General features: G+C 40.7%; 1 protein-coding gene across 1 annotated transcript; it reads right to left on the bottom strand.

Moving 5' to 3' along the window:
• Positions 1-16,113: 16,113 nt before the first annotated feature.
• On the bottom strand, positions 16,114-18,423 carry CCDC89 (coiled-coil domain containing 89). The gene has a single exon (XM_040255550.1). It carries the CDS (start codon positions 18,033-18,035, stop codon positions 16,923-16,925), a length of 1,113 nt encoding a protein of 370 aa, XP_040111484.1. The 5' UTR covers positions 18,036-18,423; the 3' UTR covers positions 16,114-16,922.
• Positions 18,424-19,212: the final 789 nt, after the last annotated feature.

Raw genomic sequence — 19,212 nt, 5'->3', positions numbered from 1 at the left:
AATTTACAAATATACAGAATATGTGAAAGAGTATTCTAATTCAACAATACAAACCAATACCCAGACTCAACAATTAAGTTTGCCATATACATTTTATCTGTATATAAATGTTTGTAAAACTTTTTGCTGAATTATCCCAAAGTTTGAGACAAAACACACCACCTCAACATGCTTCCATATGCATCTTTAAAAATAACATTCTCTTTCATAATCATAATACTATTATCAGGTCTGGAGAAAATTAACAATCTTGTTAATATTACCAATTACTCATATCGTATTCAAAATTCGTTCGGCTTTCTTCAAAAATAATCTTTTATAGCAGATATATTCTTTTGAGCCAGGATCCAATCACAAACCACTTCTTGCATTTGTTATGTTCTCCCGCCCCACCCCCATTTGTCAAACTAGAACACCCCCTTTCAGATTTCACACTGGCTTTTTGAAAAAAAGTTGTCTTGAAAAATGCACCACAATCTGGATTTGTCTGTTTCCTCGTGGTGTTGTTTATATTGTTCCTTAAAACCCACAAGAATTTCAGGTTTGAAGCAGTTCACAAATACACTAAAAAACAGTGAAACAACTCACATTTTTACAAAGCAAGGTCAGTGAAAATACAGATGAAAAAGATAAGGAGTTCTAAAAGGAAAGGTTTGTTTCAGAATCGGATGGACATAAAATCTTACAGTTACTCAATGTTGAGCTAACAGTAGACTAAGCTTCTTGGTAACCCAAACAAACAAACTTTCCTTTATTTGCTTATAAGTACACATGAATTCCTTAACCGCTTTTCCTGTTCTCACATCTTAAAGAAATTTCAATGGGATACTGAATAAAGTAGCAGATAACCTCACCAATAGCTTCCTTTATTTGGCTGTTTCTTAGAAGGATTGAAAGCAAGTTCCAGGAAATTTGGACACTGATAGGTCCCAAACACAGGGTAGGCTTTGATAATTATTTGTTGAATGAATTAAGGTTTCCAACTTTTAACTGAAGTCATTGCATTAAAACTCAACTAAAAGAAAACGATTCTGCAAGGGACACAAATAAACATGACCTATGGTATCTAGACATGAGTTTGACCAACCTCCAGGAGTTGGTGATGGACAGGGATGCCTGGCGTGCTGCAGTCCATGGGGTCACAAAGAGGCAGACATGACTAAGCGACTGAACTGACTGACTGATGGTATCTAGAAGAAAAAATCAGTGGCCTCCAGGTAACTCCTTAACCTTCCCATTAGGAAAAGAAAGAAAGAGAAAAGTGAAGTTGCTCAGTCATGTCTGACTCTGTGACCCCATAAACTGTAGCCTATCAGGCTCCTCTGTCCATGGGATTTTCCAGGCAAGAATACTGGAGTGGGTTGCCATTTCCTTCTCCAGGGGATCTTCCCGACCCAGGGATTGAACATGGGTCTCTGCCATTGCAGGCAGATGCTTTACCCTCTGAGCCACCAGAGAAACCCCATTAGGAAAGGTTTTGCAAAAGTAGAACAGCAAACAGTTCGAGATGATAAATTTTCTGGCATACTTTGATTTAACAGGTGTTTTGTATGGCTGGTCATCCAATCGAACTGTATTTTCTCCTAAGGCAAAATCAAGATCATGGATTGATTTATCATTTTTTCCCTAAATTACAAGATTTTGGTTTAAATATACATGGTTTAAGAGCCTCTACATTGAATTAAGAGAAAAGTAAAAAACTGAGAGAGGGGAGTTTTTACAAGTGTAGCCTCAGAAGACAAAAAAGCAGCTGAAGCAGAAATGACCTTCCCTCCCTTTCATCATTCCTCTCCTCTCATTCTCTCCTTCTTCACAGTTTTTTTTTTTTTTCTTTTCTGGTTATAATGATCACTGTAAAAGATTCAGACAGTGCAGAAATATACAAATAAGTAGAATATTACCCATAATCTAACTACCCCAAAATGACTTATTAAAATTTTGATATGTAATATAAAGAGTTTTTCTATGTATGGACATATGATATAAATTGTTTTATTTCTCTGAACTCTAATGTTTTGATGTGAATATTTTGTTGACATGTTTTATACTACCAAATATATATTTGCATGCTTATTTTTGTTGATTGTCTAGAATTCCATTTCAGGAACTTTCCAACTTTCAATCAACCTCACTGATAGCACTTAGGTTGTATTGGATTTTTCACTGTTATATACCACACTAAATGTTGCACGAACATCTTTGTTCACTTATCCTATGATTTCCTTAGGACAAATTATTGGAAGTAGAATATCTGTCTACAATTTTTATGCATAGACTCTTATTACATATGGGAAGGTATCTGTCACCAATGGTATTTGACAGTATTTAATCTCTATGCACTCATCAGAGTGGATTTGTTCTTTTTAAAATGTGCTAAAAATAAAAAAGGGGCATGTTTTTGTGTGAATGTGCATTTCTCTAATTACTAGCTTGAATGTTTTTCAAATGACCAACTGATTTCCAATGTGAATAGTCTTTTTACCGCCTAAGTCCATTTTTCTTTGTAGTGAGAGATTTTTGTCAAAAAAGATATTTGTCTTTTTCCTTCTTAATTTATATGAACCCCTTGCATTATAAGAAAAATATACCTTTGTCTCATATATGTTCCAGTTTTTCCTCTCAGTTCAGTTCAGTTGCTCAGTCGTGTCCGACTCTTTGCGACCCCACGAATTGCAGCATGCCAGGCCTCCCTGTCCATCACCAACTCCCGGAGTTCACTCAGACTCACATCCATTGAGTCGGTAATGCCATCCAGCCATCTCATCTGCTGTCGTCCCCTTCTCCTCCTGCCCACAATCCCTCCCAGCATCAAAGTCTTTTCCAATGAGTCAACTCTTCAAATGAGGTGGCCAAAGTACTGGAGTTTCAGCTTTAGCATCAGTCCTTCCAAAGTACACCAGGACTGATCTCTTTCAGAATGGACTGGTTGGATCTCCTTGCAGTCCAAGGGACTCTCAAGAGTCTTCTCCAACACCACAGTTCAAAAGCATCAATTCTTCGGCACTCAGCTGTCTTCACAGTCCAACTCTCACATCCATACATGACTACCAGAAAAACCATAGTCTTGACTAGACGGACCTTTGTTGGCAAAGTAATGTCTCTGCTTTTGAATATGCTATCTAGGTTGGTCATAACTTCCTTCCAAAGAGTAAGCATCTTTTAATTTCATGGCTGCAATCACCATCTGCAGTGATTTTGGAGCCCAGAAAAATAAAGTCAGCCACTGTTTCCACTGTTTCCCCATCTATTTCCCATGAAGTGATGGGACCAGATGCCATGATCTTAGTTTTCTGAATGTTGAGCTTTAAGCTAACTTTTTTACTCTCCTCTTTCACTTTCATCAAGAGGTTTTTCAGTTCCTCTTCACTTTCTGCCATAAGGGTGGTGTCATCTGCATATCTGAGGTTATTGATATTTCTCCAGGCAATCTTGATTCCAGCTTGTGCTTGAGTTGGGGGGTGGGGTGGGGAAGGGCTAAAACTACTTGTTTTACTATAATTTCTAAATAGTCTATCAAACTTTTCTTCATGATTTCTGGCTTTGATGTTTAGCTGAAAAAGCCTTTATTAAACTAAATAATATTGATATTTACTTATGTATTTTAGAACTCCTTTAATTTCTTCTATTTATAAATTACTGAGTTCTTTTACCAATATGAGTGATTATTTCATTTATTAATAGATCCAATTGGGATTTATTCTAGTATAAAATGTGACATAAGAATATAACTTTTCAAAAAATTATCTGCCACAATACATTTTATTGAAGAATCCATACTTGTACCCACTGATGTCCCAATATTTGTGCCATATATTAAATTCTTATATATAGTTGTATCTATTTCTGGTGTTTTTCTTCTATTTAAAATTGTTTAGTATATCCATTCTGGAAGCAAAATCAGTATTTTATTGCAGTTTTATATTTCAATATGTCATAGGACAAGACTTTTTTAGTCTTTCTTGGAATTTTAAATCTGCATTTGAATATTTATCCCTCCAGATAACTTTATAAAATTTTCCAAGTTTAAAAAAAAAGCTGTAATTTTCTTGGAAATTGAATTAACTTTATTAAATTTTTTTCCTCAGTTACTTTATGCATTTTTCTGGCCTACTGGACTAGATTATTTCTTCTTTTATGCTTTCTAAATGGTTATTGTTGCTCCATAGGAAAGCTACTGATGTTTTTGTTAAATTTTTAACTGACTCACTCACTGAATTTTCCTTTTTTCCAGTTTCCATCAATATAATTCTAAGGACCTACAAGGCAAGGATCATTTTAATAATTCTAATATGATAGTAATAACAATAGCTGCTAGTTAGATGTCCTTATCAATTATTGGGCATATATAGGACTTTACACATATTATTTCCTTAAACATGATAATAGATTTGGGAGGCCTCCCCAAATGTACCAGGGAATCACTGTAGGCTCCCAAGTGGTGCTGTTTAGTTTCTCCCTAGAAATGATACATTTTGAAAAGGCTATCTCCAGACCATTTTCTATTAGATGCTTTCCAGTTCAGTTTTATTCATCTCTGATGCTTCATGTGGCAGAATAAATATGTATAATGAAGATTGTGTTTATCTATATTCAATGGCTGAACTTTCTTAAGTCTTTATTTTTAGTTTATTTATTCAAATTTCCCTAGTAGTTATATCATCTTATTATATATAATAACAATTTTGCTTCCTTCTTTGCAATACTTGTTTTATTCAGTTCAGTTCAGTTCAGTTCAGTCGCTCAGTCGTGTCCGACTCTTTGCGACCCCATGAATCGAAGCACGCCAGGCCTCCCTGTCCATCACCATCTCCCAGAGTTCACCCAGACTCATGTCCTTTGACTTATAATCAAATAGCACTTCCAGAGTGATGCTAAATAATGCTGTGAATAATCAATTTCCTTGCCTTATTCCTGAACTTCACAGGAATGCCTCTAGAGTCTAGCTACTGATTTGAGATGGGTATCTTTATTAGGTTAAGCCCAGTTGCAGCAAAAAGAAACCGCTTCAGCGATTTTAAGCAGGCAAAGCTGTAATACAGAGAAGATGTATACAAAGTAATTGGAAGGACTAGAAGAGTGGGCATTAGGCCAGGTAATCAAGAATGCCTCTCAGTGCAATGTGGCCTAACAGGCCTGCTAGGGTGCAGTTATCTCTGCCCAGGTTGGGATAGTTGTAGATACAAAGCTGGAATGTTGGCTTCAAAAGCACTGCTTCCAGGACTCTCAACCCCATTTATTAATTATGTACTGCTGCCTAAAAAGTTACCCAAAACCTAAAACAAACAAACAAAACAATAATACATGCTATTGTTGTAGCTTAAACTAACAATAAACATTTCTTATCTCTAGCAGTTTCTGTTGGTCAGAAATTTGTAAGTGCCTTGGCTATGCAGCCTCACTTTGAAACTCTCATGGAACTCAGCCAGATTTTTACTGGGCTGGAGTCATCTGAAAGCTTGGCTGAAACTAGAGCACCTACTTCTAAGGTGGCTGACAGATTGCTCCTGGGGGAAGCCTCGGCTCCTTCTCCCTGTGGGCCTATCCACAGGTTGTGTGAGTGTCTGCACTGCCATGGGGCTGGCATCCTCCAGAGTGAACAATCCAAGACACCAAGGAAACATCAGCAAATATCTTATGATCTACCCTCAGAAATCACCATCACTTCTGTAGTATTCTATCAGTCATGAGTCAGACCTTACTCACTATGGAAGGATATGAACACAAGGAGACAAGAATCATTAGGTACCATCTTGGGGGCTGACTACCATCTCTCATAAAACTAGTGAATGGACAGCCACAAGCAAAAGAAAAAGATTAGAACATTCTCTAACATCATATATAAAAATAAATTCAAAATGAACTTAAAGACTTAAAATGTAAGAACATAATACCCCTAGATGAGAATCCTGGCAGAACATTCGTTGATACAAATAGTAGCAAGTGTTTTTGGATCTTTTTCCTAAGGCAAAAGAAGTAAAGCAAAAATAAACAAGTGGGACCTAATGAAACCTAAAAAGTTTTGCACAGCAAGGGAAACCACGAACAAAATGAAAAGCCAGTCTACTGAACTGGAGAAAATATTTGCAATGATATGACCAACAAGGGATTAATATAAAAATATATAAACAGTTCATACAACTTGATATCAAAAAAACAACTGATTACAAAATTGGGAGAAGACCTGAATAGACATTTTTTTAGAGAAGACATACAAATGGCCAAGAGGCACATGAGAAGATGCCCAACAGTGCTAATCACTAGAGAAATGCAAATCAACCATAATGAGGTATCACTGCACACATGTCAGAAGGGCCATCATCAAAAAGTCTATACATAACAAATGTTGGTAAGGATTGGAGAAAATAGAACCCTTGTACATTATTGGTAGAAATGTAAATTGGCAAGTCATTATCGAAAAAGAGTATGGAGTGTCCTCAAAAAAACACAGAAATACAACTATCATATGACCCAGCTTCTGTGTATATTTCAAAAAGAAAAAAAGGATGAAAGGAAGAAAGGGAGATAAAGACACAAGGGAAGCAGAGGAGGGAAGGGAGGGAGGGAAGGAGGAAACACTAATTTGAAATATACATGCACCCTATTGGTTCACAGTAGCATTATGTACAGGAGGCAAGATAAGGAAGCAACCCAAGTGTCCATCAACATATGAATGGATATGTATACAATGGAATATCACTCAGCAATAAAAAGAGTGAAATTCTGCCATTTGCAACAAAGTGGATGGACCTAGAGAGTACTGTGCTTAGTGAAATAAGTTAGAGAAAGAAAAATACTGTATGTTATTATATGTGGGATCTAAAAAAATAAAACAAACAAATACATATAACACAACCGAAACAGACGTACAGATATAGAAACCAAACTAGTGGTTACCAGTAGGGAGAGAGAAGGGGAGTGGGGAAAGGTAGGGATACGGGATTAAGAGATACAAACGACTATGTATAAAATAGACTCACGCAAAGGATGTACTGTACAACACAGGAAATTGCAGTCATTATTTTGTAGTAACTGTAAATGGAGTATAATCTATAAAAATATTGAATCATGATTTACAACTAAAACTAAGACAATATTGTAAATTACCTGTACTTGATAGATAGATAGATGATAGATAAAACTAGTGAATGAATACTACGATGAAAACTCAACACCTCCAAGAATGTGCTTGGGAACAGTAACAGCCAAAGCAGGGGGAAAAGATGCCTGCCACATTTGTATCTACCAAATATAACTGCAGAGGAGTCTGAAAATACAATTTTTGGGTGTGTGTTTCTTTTGTTTTAGCTTTTCCATTTGTACAATACAGAAAAGCACATTAAAAACAAATTAAAAGAGGGATTGAAATGGATGATGAGTGCCAATCTATTAAATTCTCCACAAAGACCATGGCTTTATGGTACCTCATCACCAATACATACATCTATCGGATTTTTCTATAATGGGAGTTGGAGCAGAGATGGTAGGGAATGCAGCTGAATCAGGGCTGAGGTTTCGCTGAATGGATAAAGCAGAAGGATAAGAGTGCTACAGAGGCCAGAGTGCTTATTTTAATATAATTTGCCTGTGCTCCCGTGAAGTATAATCCATAAAAGGCAGGAACTATAGCCATGAGAGGATTTTTATGATTGTATGAAAACTGAAGACTCAAAAGTTTGGTACTGTCTAAGGTACGGTATTAGCAAAATGTGGCTCAGACGGTAAAGCGTCTGCCTGCAATGTGGGAGACCTGGGTTCGATCCCTGGGTTGGGAAGATCCCTGGAGAAGGAAATGGCAACCCACTCCAGTGTCCTTGCCTGGAGAATCCCATAGACGGAGGAGCCTGGTAGGCTGCAGTCCACGGGGTCCCAAAGAGTCGGACATGACTGAGCGACTTCACTTTCACTTTCTTTCAGGGTACTGTACGATTATGTTTACAAGCACTACATACTTTCATAGATTATAAGCAGTTCTCTGTGTTCTGGCTGTATTTCCATTCCTTTCATCTGAAAAATGCATTTGTGAATGCAAATTAATGAGCTATGGTATTCTGGACTAATCTGGGATCTGATTTATTTTATTTAAAAATGATCACCATTTGTAACCAATTAAAATAGTAAGAACTTACCATGCTGCTGCTACTGCTAAATCCCTTCAGTCATGTCCGACTCTTCGCGACCCCATGGACTGCAGCCTACCAGGCTCCTCCATCCATGGGACTTTCCAGGCAAGAGTACTCGAGTGGGTTGCCATTGCCTTCTCTGAAGAACTTACCATGCCTCCCAACTAATCAAGCCACACAGCTGCTGCCCATGAAGGTGAGATTTGCTGCTTTGGAGAGGAAGGGACAACTGGTGGAGAAGTTTGGGCATTGGAGACTTGCAGGATTTTCCTGTTCTAATGGGAAGGACTCCACTTCTCAGATGGGAAATTGTCTTCTCTCTCACCCCAGGAATCTCAGAGTCACAACTTGGCAGAGTTGCTCTTGCATCCCATTACCAGTTTCAAATCATTTCTCTTCCTCCTTCCTTCACAAATCTCAGCTCTTCATTGACTTTAATTTTTTTAAATACTGAAAATCTGCAATTATACACAGAGCTAGAGAAAAGAGTACCCTGAATCCCTTATATACTCCTCCAAATTTAAGACATATCCAAATTTTGCCACATGCGCTTCATCCCCCTGCCTTTTTTTTTTTTTTTCCTGAAATATTTTAAAGTGAAAATCCTGGTATAGGGCTTCCCAGTTGGTCTACTGGCTAAGAATCAGCCTGCCAGTGCAGGGGATACTGACTACAGATGGCTTTATTAAATAAGGATCCAAACAATTCTATACATTTCCTATTATCTCTGAAGCCTCTAAGACAGCATCCCTCCACCCCTTTTCACCAATGCCATCTAATTTCCTGAAGAAGCCAAGTGAGCTGTCCTGTTGAGTGTCCCATTATTCTATATTTGTCTGTTTTCCTTCTTGTGTTGTTTGACTTTTCCCTCAACCCTGTATTTCCTGTAAGCGGGAAATTAGTTCTTAGGGTTTATTAAGCTTAAGGTTCAACAGTTTTGGCCAGAATACTTCCTAAGAAGTGCTGTTTCTCATGGCACATCGTGTGTGTGTGTGTGTGTGTGTGTATGTGTGTGTGTACATGTGCGTGCACACATGCACACTGAGTTGTGTCTCTTTCCAACCCTATGGACTGTAGCCCACCAAGCTCCTCTGTCCATGGGAATCTCCAAGCAAGAGTACTGGAGCAGGTTGCCATTTCCTACTCCAGGGGATCTTCTGTTGGTACCCAGGGATTGAATCCACATTTCTTGTGTTTCCTGCATTGGCAGGTGGATTCTTTACCACTAGCATCAACTAGAAGGCCTACAAGGTCTAGCTTTCCTGTCTTTAGTGATGCCAAGATTGATCAATGTTTTCAAATGGTGACAGTAAAATTCTCCATTAACCTTTCTCCTGATGGCTTCATCTAGCGATGATCAGTGCCTGAATAAATTATTTCACTACATTTATTAACTTGGATTCTTCTACAATCTGGGATTCTTCTGTGAAAAGCGACTCTATCTCATCACAAATGGGCCATTTTGTTAGCCTGAAATACACGAACAGGAAAAGTAGGATAAATGCTCAGTCACTAAAAATTTTAGCTCTCCGACTTCCTCTTCACCCAGTAAGATCTTATTTAAGGACACCCAATGACAAGATTTGAAACCAGGCAGTCTGATGCCAATGTACCCCTTCACTCACTGCACTTAGCTAGTTTGCTGATCATAGATTTCGGATTCTAAAGGGTCTAGTGAAAGGATTTGAATGCGGACAGGGGAGGCTTAAGCCAGATTATGAAGACTCAGATTTTTAAGAGGAGTGGAGGTAAATATGGAAGTGTGCATAACTGGATTAATCTCACCTGTTTCTGTTAGAGTCTACCGAGTGCTTATTCTGCAGCCCTGGATGGGGTGGCTATTGTGAAAGCAATTTTCTTAAAGAACAGGAAGTCCTATGAAGGATTCTGAACCACTTTCATGTTTTCCTCATCTCTACTCTTTGACAATTCTTACACATGCTACCCAGGTAGCTCAGTGGTTAAGGAATCCGTGCACAGTGTAGGAGATGCTGGTTCAAACCCTGGATTGGGAAGATTCCCCCGGAGGAGGGCATGACAACCTACTCCAGTGTTCTTGCCCAGAGAATCCCATGGACAGAGGAGCCTGGAGGGCTACAGTCCATGTGGTCACAAAGAGTTGGACCCAAGTGAAGTGACTGAGCTCTCATATACACAAAATTGCTTTAACTTAAAGCACATTAACACTTTAACTTAAATGCCACTTCTAGGAAAAGCTGTTTCTTATCTCTTCTACCTTAGGTTAAGAAACCCTGCTATACACTCTCATGTCATCCCCTCCTTCAGCATTTTCTTCTCACCTACTAGGATGCAGATTCAGTGAGATCGGGCTTCCTTGTTGCCCATGTTGTGCCTAGCACTTAACACAGTGCCTAGCCAGTAACAGGCTCTCGGTAAACATTTGTGACATAAATGAGATATACTAAATAAATCAGTTATTGAAGTTGGAGGATCAGAATGGCTTGGCCTGCTCTTCCTCTACCATCTTTCTTCATCCATTAGAGTAAAACAAGAAACCAACACCCAAAGCCTAAAAACTTGAAGATATGAGAAAATAAGCTTTCCAAAATCTAAAATTTAGATCTCATACAGACATGTGAAAATCCATGAGAAAAGTTAATATAGTTGAATCTTTAAATTTAGGAGAGAAAAAGAAATCATTAGGAGGTACTCCTTATGGTAGAAAAAGATACTATCATTAGCCATGTGTGGCTGAACATTCATGAGAGCAGCAGCTTCCAGATGAAAAGCTTGACCTGGATCTGTCAAGCCGTATTTGGCTCCATATAAAATGTCTTGTCTACGCAGTTCTTGGGGAAGGAAAAGTCTATAGGATTTTTGAGTCATCTACACAGAAATACAGCTTAATAGGAAACAGTTATGTGGAAGATACTTCCTTGTTTTTAATTTTACTACATACAGTGTGTATATATGTATATATATACACACACACATACATATTGCCATGTTGCACAGCTTGTGGGATCTTAGTTCCTGACCAGGGATTGAACCCAGGCTCTCAGCAGTGACAGCACAAAATTCTAACTACTGGACCATCAGGGAATTTCCAATTTTACTATATTTTTAAAGAGGTGATATAGTCACATGGTGGGGCTTCCCAGGTGATGCTAGCGGTAAAGAACCTGCCTGCCATAAGAGACGCAGGCTTGTCAGGAAGATCCCCTGGAGGAGGGCATGGCAACACACTCTAGTATTCTTGCCTGGAGAATCCCATGGACAGAGGAGCTTGACAGGTTACTGTCCACAGGGTCGCAAAGAGTCAGACATGACGGAAGATACTTAGCACGCACAGTCACATGATTCAAGAGTTAAATGATATAAAATGGGATAAGCTGAGAAGTTTCCTTCACATCCTATCCCTACCCATCCTTGTCCCCACATTCCTCTATACCACCAATAAACACTTCTCTCTAGCATTTCTTTTTTTCCAGTATTTATTTATACAGATGGGACTACATACGTTTACATTCTTACTCCCCACCCATTCTCTCTCCCTTGCACTAAGGTAATAAATGATAGGTATTCTGCACTCTGTTTTCCCTTACATATACCCTGAAGATATTTTTGTATTAGTACATGGAGAGCTTCCTTTTTCTTTCTGCCTTCCCCCCACCCTTTGCAATGTATTCCAAGGTATGGAGGGCCCACGATTTATTTAATATTTAATTAGTTCCTTATTGATGGTATGTAGGGTAGTTCCAATCTTTTTATATTACAAACAATTCTGTAATGAATCATGTTAAACATGAAAGGGAAGATTATTTTACATTAATGCAAGAAAAAGCAGATCAGAACATTAAAGAGGGAGAGTTTGGCAAAAGCGAAGTTTCTTTGGTGAACTGAGGAGTGAGGGGGCTGGGGAAAGGGTACTGTAGTTAGTTGAGTTTGTAATGAATGACTAGGAAGTTCTGTCCAAGGGAAAAGTTTTTCTTGAATTAGTTTTGCCAAGTGAGATAAACAGAAGTTTGGAAAGAACATCAAATAGGGAGACTCATCTGTATAGCCCTAGGCCCTAAACTTAGTGTTTGGAAAATAATATCCAGTTTGTTCTTAAGTAGACAGACAACTGATTAGAAAAATCTTCTCTTGGCCACCTCCCAAAATTCCAACAATTTTTTTAAAAGGCTGAGATTTAAAAAAATAAAAATAAAAATTCCCAGCCTGATCAGGCTGGGAATCTAAGTAGTCCTGGTACAGCAGACATTGTCAGTGACTCACCCAACATCCATCTCCCTTCATCCTTGCTGACAAAGTCATACTTTTGTTAGGTAGCCCCACATACTATATGTCACAGAGACTGGCTTAAGTCAGTCATGGTAACAACTTTGCCCATGGAGATGTTTGGTTGAGGTGTTTGCATATGGCCCAATTTTGGCAAATGATAATGGAAGATAAATCATCTGGTCAGCTTTGGGGAGACTAGTTAGGGTTGTGGTCCTCTTTCCTTTATTTGTGTGGCAAGAGATAGTATCTCAAAGGTCTACCCAAATCTCTTGATCTTGTCATGGTGGGGAACACAGACTCATTCCCGCCTTGACCCAGTCACAGCCACTCCACAGGTAGCTGAGTCAACAAGGGCTGGATAGAACAGCAAGCGCCTGGGCAGGTATTCCTTCAAACAATGTTATTTAAAGATTTAATTTCCATGTAGTGGAGTTGGGGAGAAACAGATTTTTTAACAATACTTTGTTTACTAGAAACAAATTAACTTCACTTAATTTTCACTAAGTGAAAGAGAGTTGATATTACGAGAACATCAGCCAGGCAGTTCATTTTTTCTGTAGTTCTCCTTCCTTTTCTATTTCACTTGGAATTTTGGGAACCAGATAAGATCCTCAGAGGCACACTGAAAGGCTTAAAGTGGGTAACACAAAAGATCACACTTATCAGCTACACAGCACTGCTCACATATTAGTTGATTTTCAAATCTCTAAGGATTTTCATCTTAGGGTTACTGCTTGTGGAGGCCACAGACAAATTCACTAGCAACCTAGGTCTGCTTTAGATAGGAGTTCTGTTGCTCTGTTTTTTCAATTTCCCCTCAAGGGCAGTAATTTGAAAGTGGTTGATTTACACTTTGACAATTTGTTGTAGTGATAAGCATCACTACAGATCAGCATTCCACAGTAACTAGTCACCCATCCTCTGATCCGGTCTGAGTCACAGATTAAATACAAGATAAACATTGAGAGAGTAGAATAGAAAAGTGCTGTGAAGCACAAAGGAGGGGAAAGAAATCAGTGTCTTTTTGTGGCTGGTTAGAAGGTGGTTTGTATACCGGGGGAAACCATGGGTTTTATAGCCAGCAAGCAGGTGCAGCTACATTACTTCCAGTGCCCAACATGAACATGTGGAGCCCTTGCCACACAATTATGATTCTCAAGGCAGCAGCAGTAGAACCAAGTGCTTGATTCATGGGCAGGTGGCACATGCCTAAAACAGTCGTGCCAGAAGAGCTTAGGTTCAAATCTCACTCCTGTACCTGAAGGCTTCCTGGCTTTAGGCAAGTCACCTTCTCTGGTCTCACTTTTTGCATCTGTAAAACAGTGATCATTGCACCTCCCTTGAAGAGCTGGAATGAAAGTGACATGAAAAGCACTTGACACGTGACAGGTTCACATTCCTCTTAGTTTGTGTTGTGGGTTCTTTTGCTCAGCTGTTCTCTAGCCATCCATCCGTCTCTGACCTTCTAATTCTCATTACCCATCTTCTTTCCAGTATCTTTCAAAAGGGTATTAGAGTTTGTCAGCAAGGATGAAGGGTATTAGAACCTATCGCTCAGTCGCGTCCGACTCTTTGCGACTCCATGGACTGTAGCTTACCAGGCTCCTCCGTCCATGGGATTTTCCAGGTAAGCGTACTGGAGTGGGTTGCCATTGCCTTCTCCAGGGGATCTTCCCCACCCAGGCATCGAACCCCGGTCTCCCGCGTTGCAGACAGACGCTTTACCGTCAGAGCCACCAAGGAAGCCCTGAAGGGTATTAGAGTGAACATTATCAAATGGCCCGTAGCTATTCATTGTGACCTACGGAAGTGAAAATTATATATGGTTCAACTTAACAGGAACTCCTCAGCATGACTTTGAATGGTATTGTCCTTAGACCCGGGGAACTCAGACCCTTCCTTTGCGCCCACCTTGTGGGGAGCATGTACCTTACCTTTCCCCACCTATTAAGGAGTCCCGGAGGCAAGTCCTGCACTAGCCAACACTCCTCAACGAGGAGCCCGGTATTCCCTGCTCACATGGCCCTCAGGTGGCTTCCAGGAGCCTCTTCCTTCTCTTCACAGGCTGGGCACGAAGGGTGAACCGGAGAGACCAGCATCCCACCTGGTGGTTAGGGCAAGTGGGCGGAGCTTGCAAGGGTGGGGCAGGAAGAGCCGTTGGCAGGCATGCGCACAATCTCCTCACGGCTCAGCCTGAACCCGCGTGGGAGGTGGAGGAAGCAGGTGGGACTGTGGGTCCTTGTTTGTGCCCTTGCCAGTCTCCTCTGCCCTCTCTCCTCTTCCTTTTAATTGTAGACATGCTTCTCCCTCACCTCCTCATAGCCACTTATGATTTCCCCGAATATCCTGGATATTTGTAAAAAAAAAAAAAAAAATTCTCCGTGACTTTCTACACAGTGCTGTCTCAAATCTTTCTTTTCTCCACCTTATAAAATTCTATAGGTGTTTAAAGAACCAGCTTATATGTCAACTCCTGTGTTAGTCATCCCTGGCAATCCTCACCCTCAGGCATGTAACTGCTCTGTGTGTGTGTGTTTTACCCACTATGATCTCAGAACACCCCTGAAAACACATTATTACACTGCTGTGACTGCTCCTTTGCACCTAGACCGTGTGGGAGCTCTTCTGGGGTAGAAAACATGCTTTTTCATGCTTATTCTCAGTGCCCACCCCACTCCCTAAGCTTACTCAATAGACAGTCAATAAATCTTTCAGTGTGATTTCATCAAAACCACTGCTCCCCAGTGACCATGTGCAAATTACTGAATCTCAGTTTTCCTCTTCTTTGAAATAGAAACGAACACTATTACTTTCTTCCGTAGTACTAAGGATTAAATAGAACAATACATTCAAAGTGCTTCAGCACAATGATAAGCAATATGAACTCAATAAAAGGTAACCATAATTAGCTCCTATATTCTGATTCTTGGTAATGTGTAAAAGGAAGTAAATAATCCTTTCAAGCCAGCAAGGTGGATTCTTGGAAACTGTAATACCACGATCTTATTAAAAGTATGAGAAAATTGGTTTTAAAAATTGCTTTAGGTTAAACTGAAAGCAAGCGATGCTTAAAATTGTTTATTAAAAAGGTACCAAGTAATATTTTTTTAACAAATCCATATCATTAGGTATCTCTTGGCACCCTATACTAAATGAGTGAGAAAAATACTATATTACAACCTGTCTTGGGAAGTAGTCATAATAATGCTTCTATGTCAACTAAATACCGAGAAATAAGGAAGCATAAAGTGTATTTTTATATCTACCTCTTTAAGAACTTTGTATAAATATATCTTATGTTTTTATCATTACACATTTAAGTATTCCTGCAAAAATGCTGTAAGTATACATATATACTTCCCATTTAATTTTTATTTTACAAAAGGAAAGAGTTTCAAGAAAGTATGCTAATAGAAACAAAGCAATCACTGTGTTGCTGTATGTATCATATCCAGTGTATGACTTGTTACCCTAAATTGGGGACTTTTGTTAACATATTGTGAAATATTAAATGAAGCTACTGATATCTGCTTTTCTATAACCCTAAATCCCTGGTGGCTCAGACGGCAAAAGCATCTGCCTACAATGCGAGAGACCTGCATTCGATCCCTGGATTGGGAAGATTCCCTGGACAAGGAAATGGCAACCCACTCCAGTAGTCCTGCCTGGAAAATCCTATGGACGGAGGAGCCTGGTGGGCTACAGTCCGTAGTGTCGCAAAGAGTCGGACACAACTGAGCGACTTCACTTTCACTTTCAAATCCTATTTTTTTAAGGGGGGAAAAACAAGAAAATGGAATGTGATCTAAGCTTGCAGGGAAATTTTAAAGGTGGATTTTATTTGAATCATATTGCTCATATAGAATGGCTATAATAAACTTTGACTACTTTGGAAAAGGTGGATTTTATTTATTTGAATCATATTGCTCATATAGAATGACTATAATAAACTTTGACTACTTTGGAAAACAATGAGCTTAATTTTTGTTCTCCAGGCTAGTGCAAATAAAAGGATATTCCATAAAGAAGGTCAGGCAAGTAATTGTTTGGCCAGTTACAAAATCAGACACTTTTCTGCAAGTTATTCATGCTATTAACTGTTACAGCTTACAGTCTCAATTGTGGGAAATTACAAGCCTGTTTACAAGGGTTAACTGTGATATTTTTCACAATAATACATCCCATTGCACTTATTCACAATGATACATTCCCCATTGCACTCTGAAAAGTAAGAGCTGCTAACTTTAAAACTTAGTATAGCTGAAGATATCTGTGATTGAGAATGAATAAGTTATAGGAGAGGTGGAGATACTGATAGCAAAGTTAGGAAGATTTCAAAGGCACACAACGAAATTTGGTAAATCTCGTGTATTCTAGGTGGTGGGACTGAAAAATCAGTGTTACCCTTACAATGGCACTGTAGTAAAGTAGCTTTTCTTTGAGTGGTCTCTCGTAATTAGAAGTAGAATAAATGGAATACAATCTTGACTCTCGCCATAATAGTAAGGCACAGATATCTGATTTCTTCATCGGAGGACAGAGGAAGCAGAAACCTCCTTATGGAAAGAGATGGCGGAGTTTGGCATTGAGTTCTCTCTCCTTGCTTAAAAGATCCAGGCTGTGCTTTTTGAAAGCTTCGGACTGCAGCCTGAGTTCATCATAGGCGGCCTGGATACCATCCACCCTGCGCTGAAGCTCCCGGACTCGCAAGTTGCTGTTCACGGCCACGGCCTCTTGCTCAAAGCGCTCGAGCGCGTGCCTCTTGGCCACGTCGGCCATCTCCAGCTTCTCCTCCAGCTGGCAGATCTCCGCTTGCTTTTTCTGAAGCACCTTGCCCCTCTCTACGGACAGCAGCAGCAGCTCCTCTTTCTCCCGAGTGACGGTCTGCAGCCGGGCCCGCAGCTCCTGGTTCCGCTGGCTGTGTGCCTGCTCGGCCTTGGCCGTCTGCTGCAGGGCCTCCTCCTGCTGCTGCTGGAGGCTCTGCAGCTGCATGCGCAGCTGCTCGGTCTCCTCAGTGTGGGCGCAAGCCTGCCGGTTCTGCAGCTCCAGCAGCTCCTGCTCTCGGGCCTGGGCCTGGCAGACATCCTGGGTGTACTTCCGTTGCAGGGTCTCCAGCTCCTTGGCGAGGGCCTCGCTCCGGGCTGTGAGCTGCACCACTTTGGCCTCTTGGGCCTTCAGCGCTGGGCTGAAGAGCTGGTCATTCTCCAGCCTCAGCTTCTCGTTCTCCTCTCGCAGCTTGGCGTTCTGCCTTTTGTGTTCATCCTTGAAGCGGATCATCAACTCGTGGTTGGAGGCCAGGGTCATAAAGCGTTCCTCCAGCTTCTGGGCCTGCTGAGTTTTGGCCTTCAGCTCCTCGGCCTCAAGCAGCCTCTTCTCTTCCAGCTCGGTGTTGAGCAGTTCCAGGGTCTGGCAGCGCTCCAGGGCCTCGTCGGATCTCCGCTTCAGGATGCAGATGAGCTGGGACTGCTCCTGGATGCGGGAACACAGCATCGCCCGCTCACTCTTGTCCTCCTCGGACAGCCCCCGGAGGTTCGCCAAGGCTTCCCTCAGATCATCCAGCTCCTTAAACTCCATCTCCTCTTCCTGGACTTCCAGTTTTTTGTTTTGCTTATCTAAGGGTTCTTCAGAGGGTGGGGTGTCCATCCTGGGACCCGACTCTTCCTGAGGCATTGGCACGCTCCTCTACTGACTGCACCCCACCTTCCAGGTTTCCAAAGCCACGGTGTTGCTAGGGGCTCCTGGCAATCTCCGGCAGTTGCTTGTGCACCCAGTAAGGAGCCCTGTGATTGGTGGACCGGTCTTCAGGCTGCTGTGGAGTAACAACAGGAGGGAGTCCAGAGCCAATCAGGTCAGGTTATGCTTGCCTTTCTAGCTAATCACAGCCCTCCGCTAACAGCCCAGGCTCTGGTATGTACTATACAGAGATGCCAACCCCACTTATTTCCAGCCAGCATCAGGGGAAGAAACCTGACTCCACCTAATCTCTTGTGGGAGTAAACAAATCAAGCAGTGGTGACATAGTCCTCCTCCCTGTCCCCACTTCAGTGGTCATGAGAATAAAGTCCTCTCCGTGGAAACCGTTGGCTCTGTAAAGAAATTTGTAATCTATAAATACAAAGTAGAATGACCCTGAGAACAAGGATCCTAAACGGCTGTGACTTTGTACCTGTAGTGATTAACACAGCTCAGTGAAAGAACAAACCCCAGGGAAATGTATCTTGTTTCTTGAAGCACTCTTCCCAGCTGGGAATGTATTTATTAGCTAGCCCTCCCTTTTTACCTATTAACACAATAGGGTTACAGAGAAAAGCTTAATGGACAATATAGGTGTGATAAACATTAAGACACACACACAAAAGTTCAAATGAGGCTTACCTTATACACACCAAAGTCAGTTTCAGTTGGATTAAATACCTGAAATGTTTAATGTTAAATGTAAGGACTAAAACGAAAACAAAATATTAAACATGGAGGGATGTCCCTGGTGGACTGTGGTTAAGAATCTGCCTTGCAATGCAGGGGACTAGTGTTTGATCCCTGGTTGGGCAGCTAAGCCCCTGAACAACTACTGAGCCCACGGTGCCTCAACTAGAGAGAAGCCCGAACGTGGTAACAAAGAAACTGTGCTCTGCCATGAAAAGACCCCTATGCCACAATGAAGATCCTGCATGCTGCAACTAAGACTGGACAGAGCCAAAAATAAAATATTTTTAAAATGGAAACTAGAGGAAAACAAAGGTAAGCACTGAAGCCCTGGGTGAGGAAGGACTTTCTTAGCCTACATGTTATGTCGAGTCGTCACTCAGTCGTGTCCGACTCTTTGTGACCCCATGGACTGCAGCCTATG

Source organism: Oryx dammah, unplaced genomic scaffold (genome assembly GCF_014754425.2).
Source record: "Oryx dammah isolate SB20612 unplaced genomic scaffold, SCBI_Odam_1.1 HiC_scaffold_15, whole genome shotgun sequence".
NCBI classification, from domain to species: domain Eukaryota; kingdom Metazoa; phylum Chordata; class Mammalia; order Artiodactyla; family Bovidae; genus Oryx; species Oryx dammah.
This window is presented reverse-complemented; position numbering and strand designations above follow the sequence as displayed.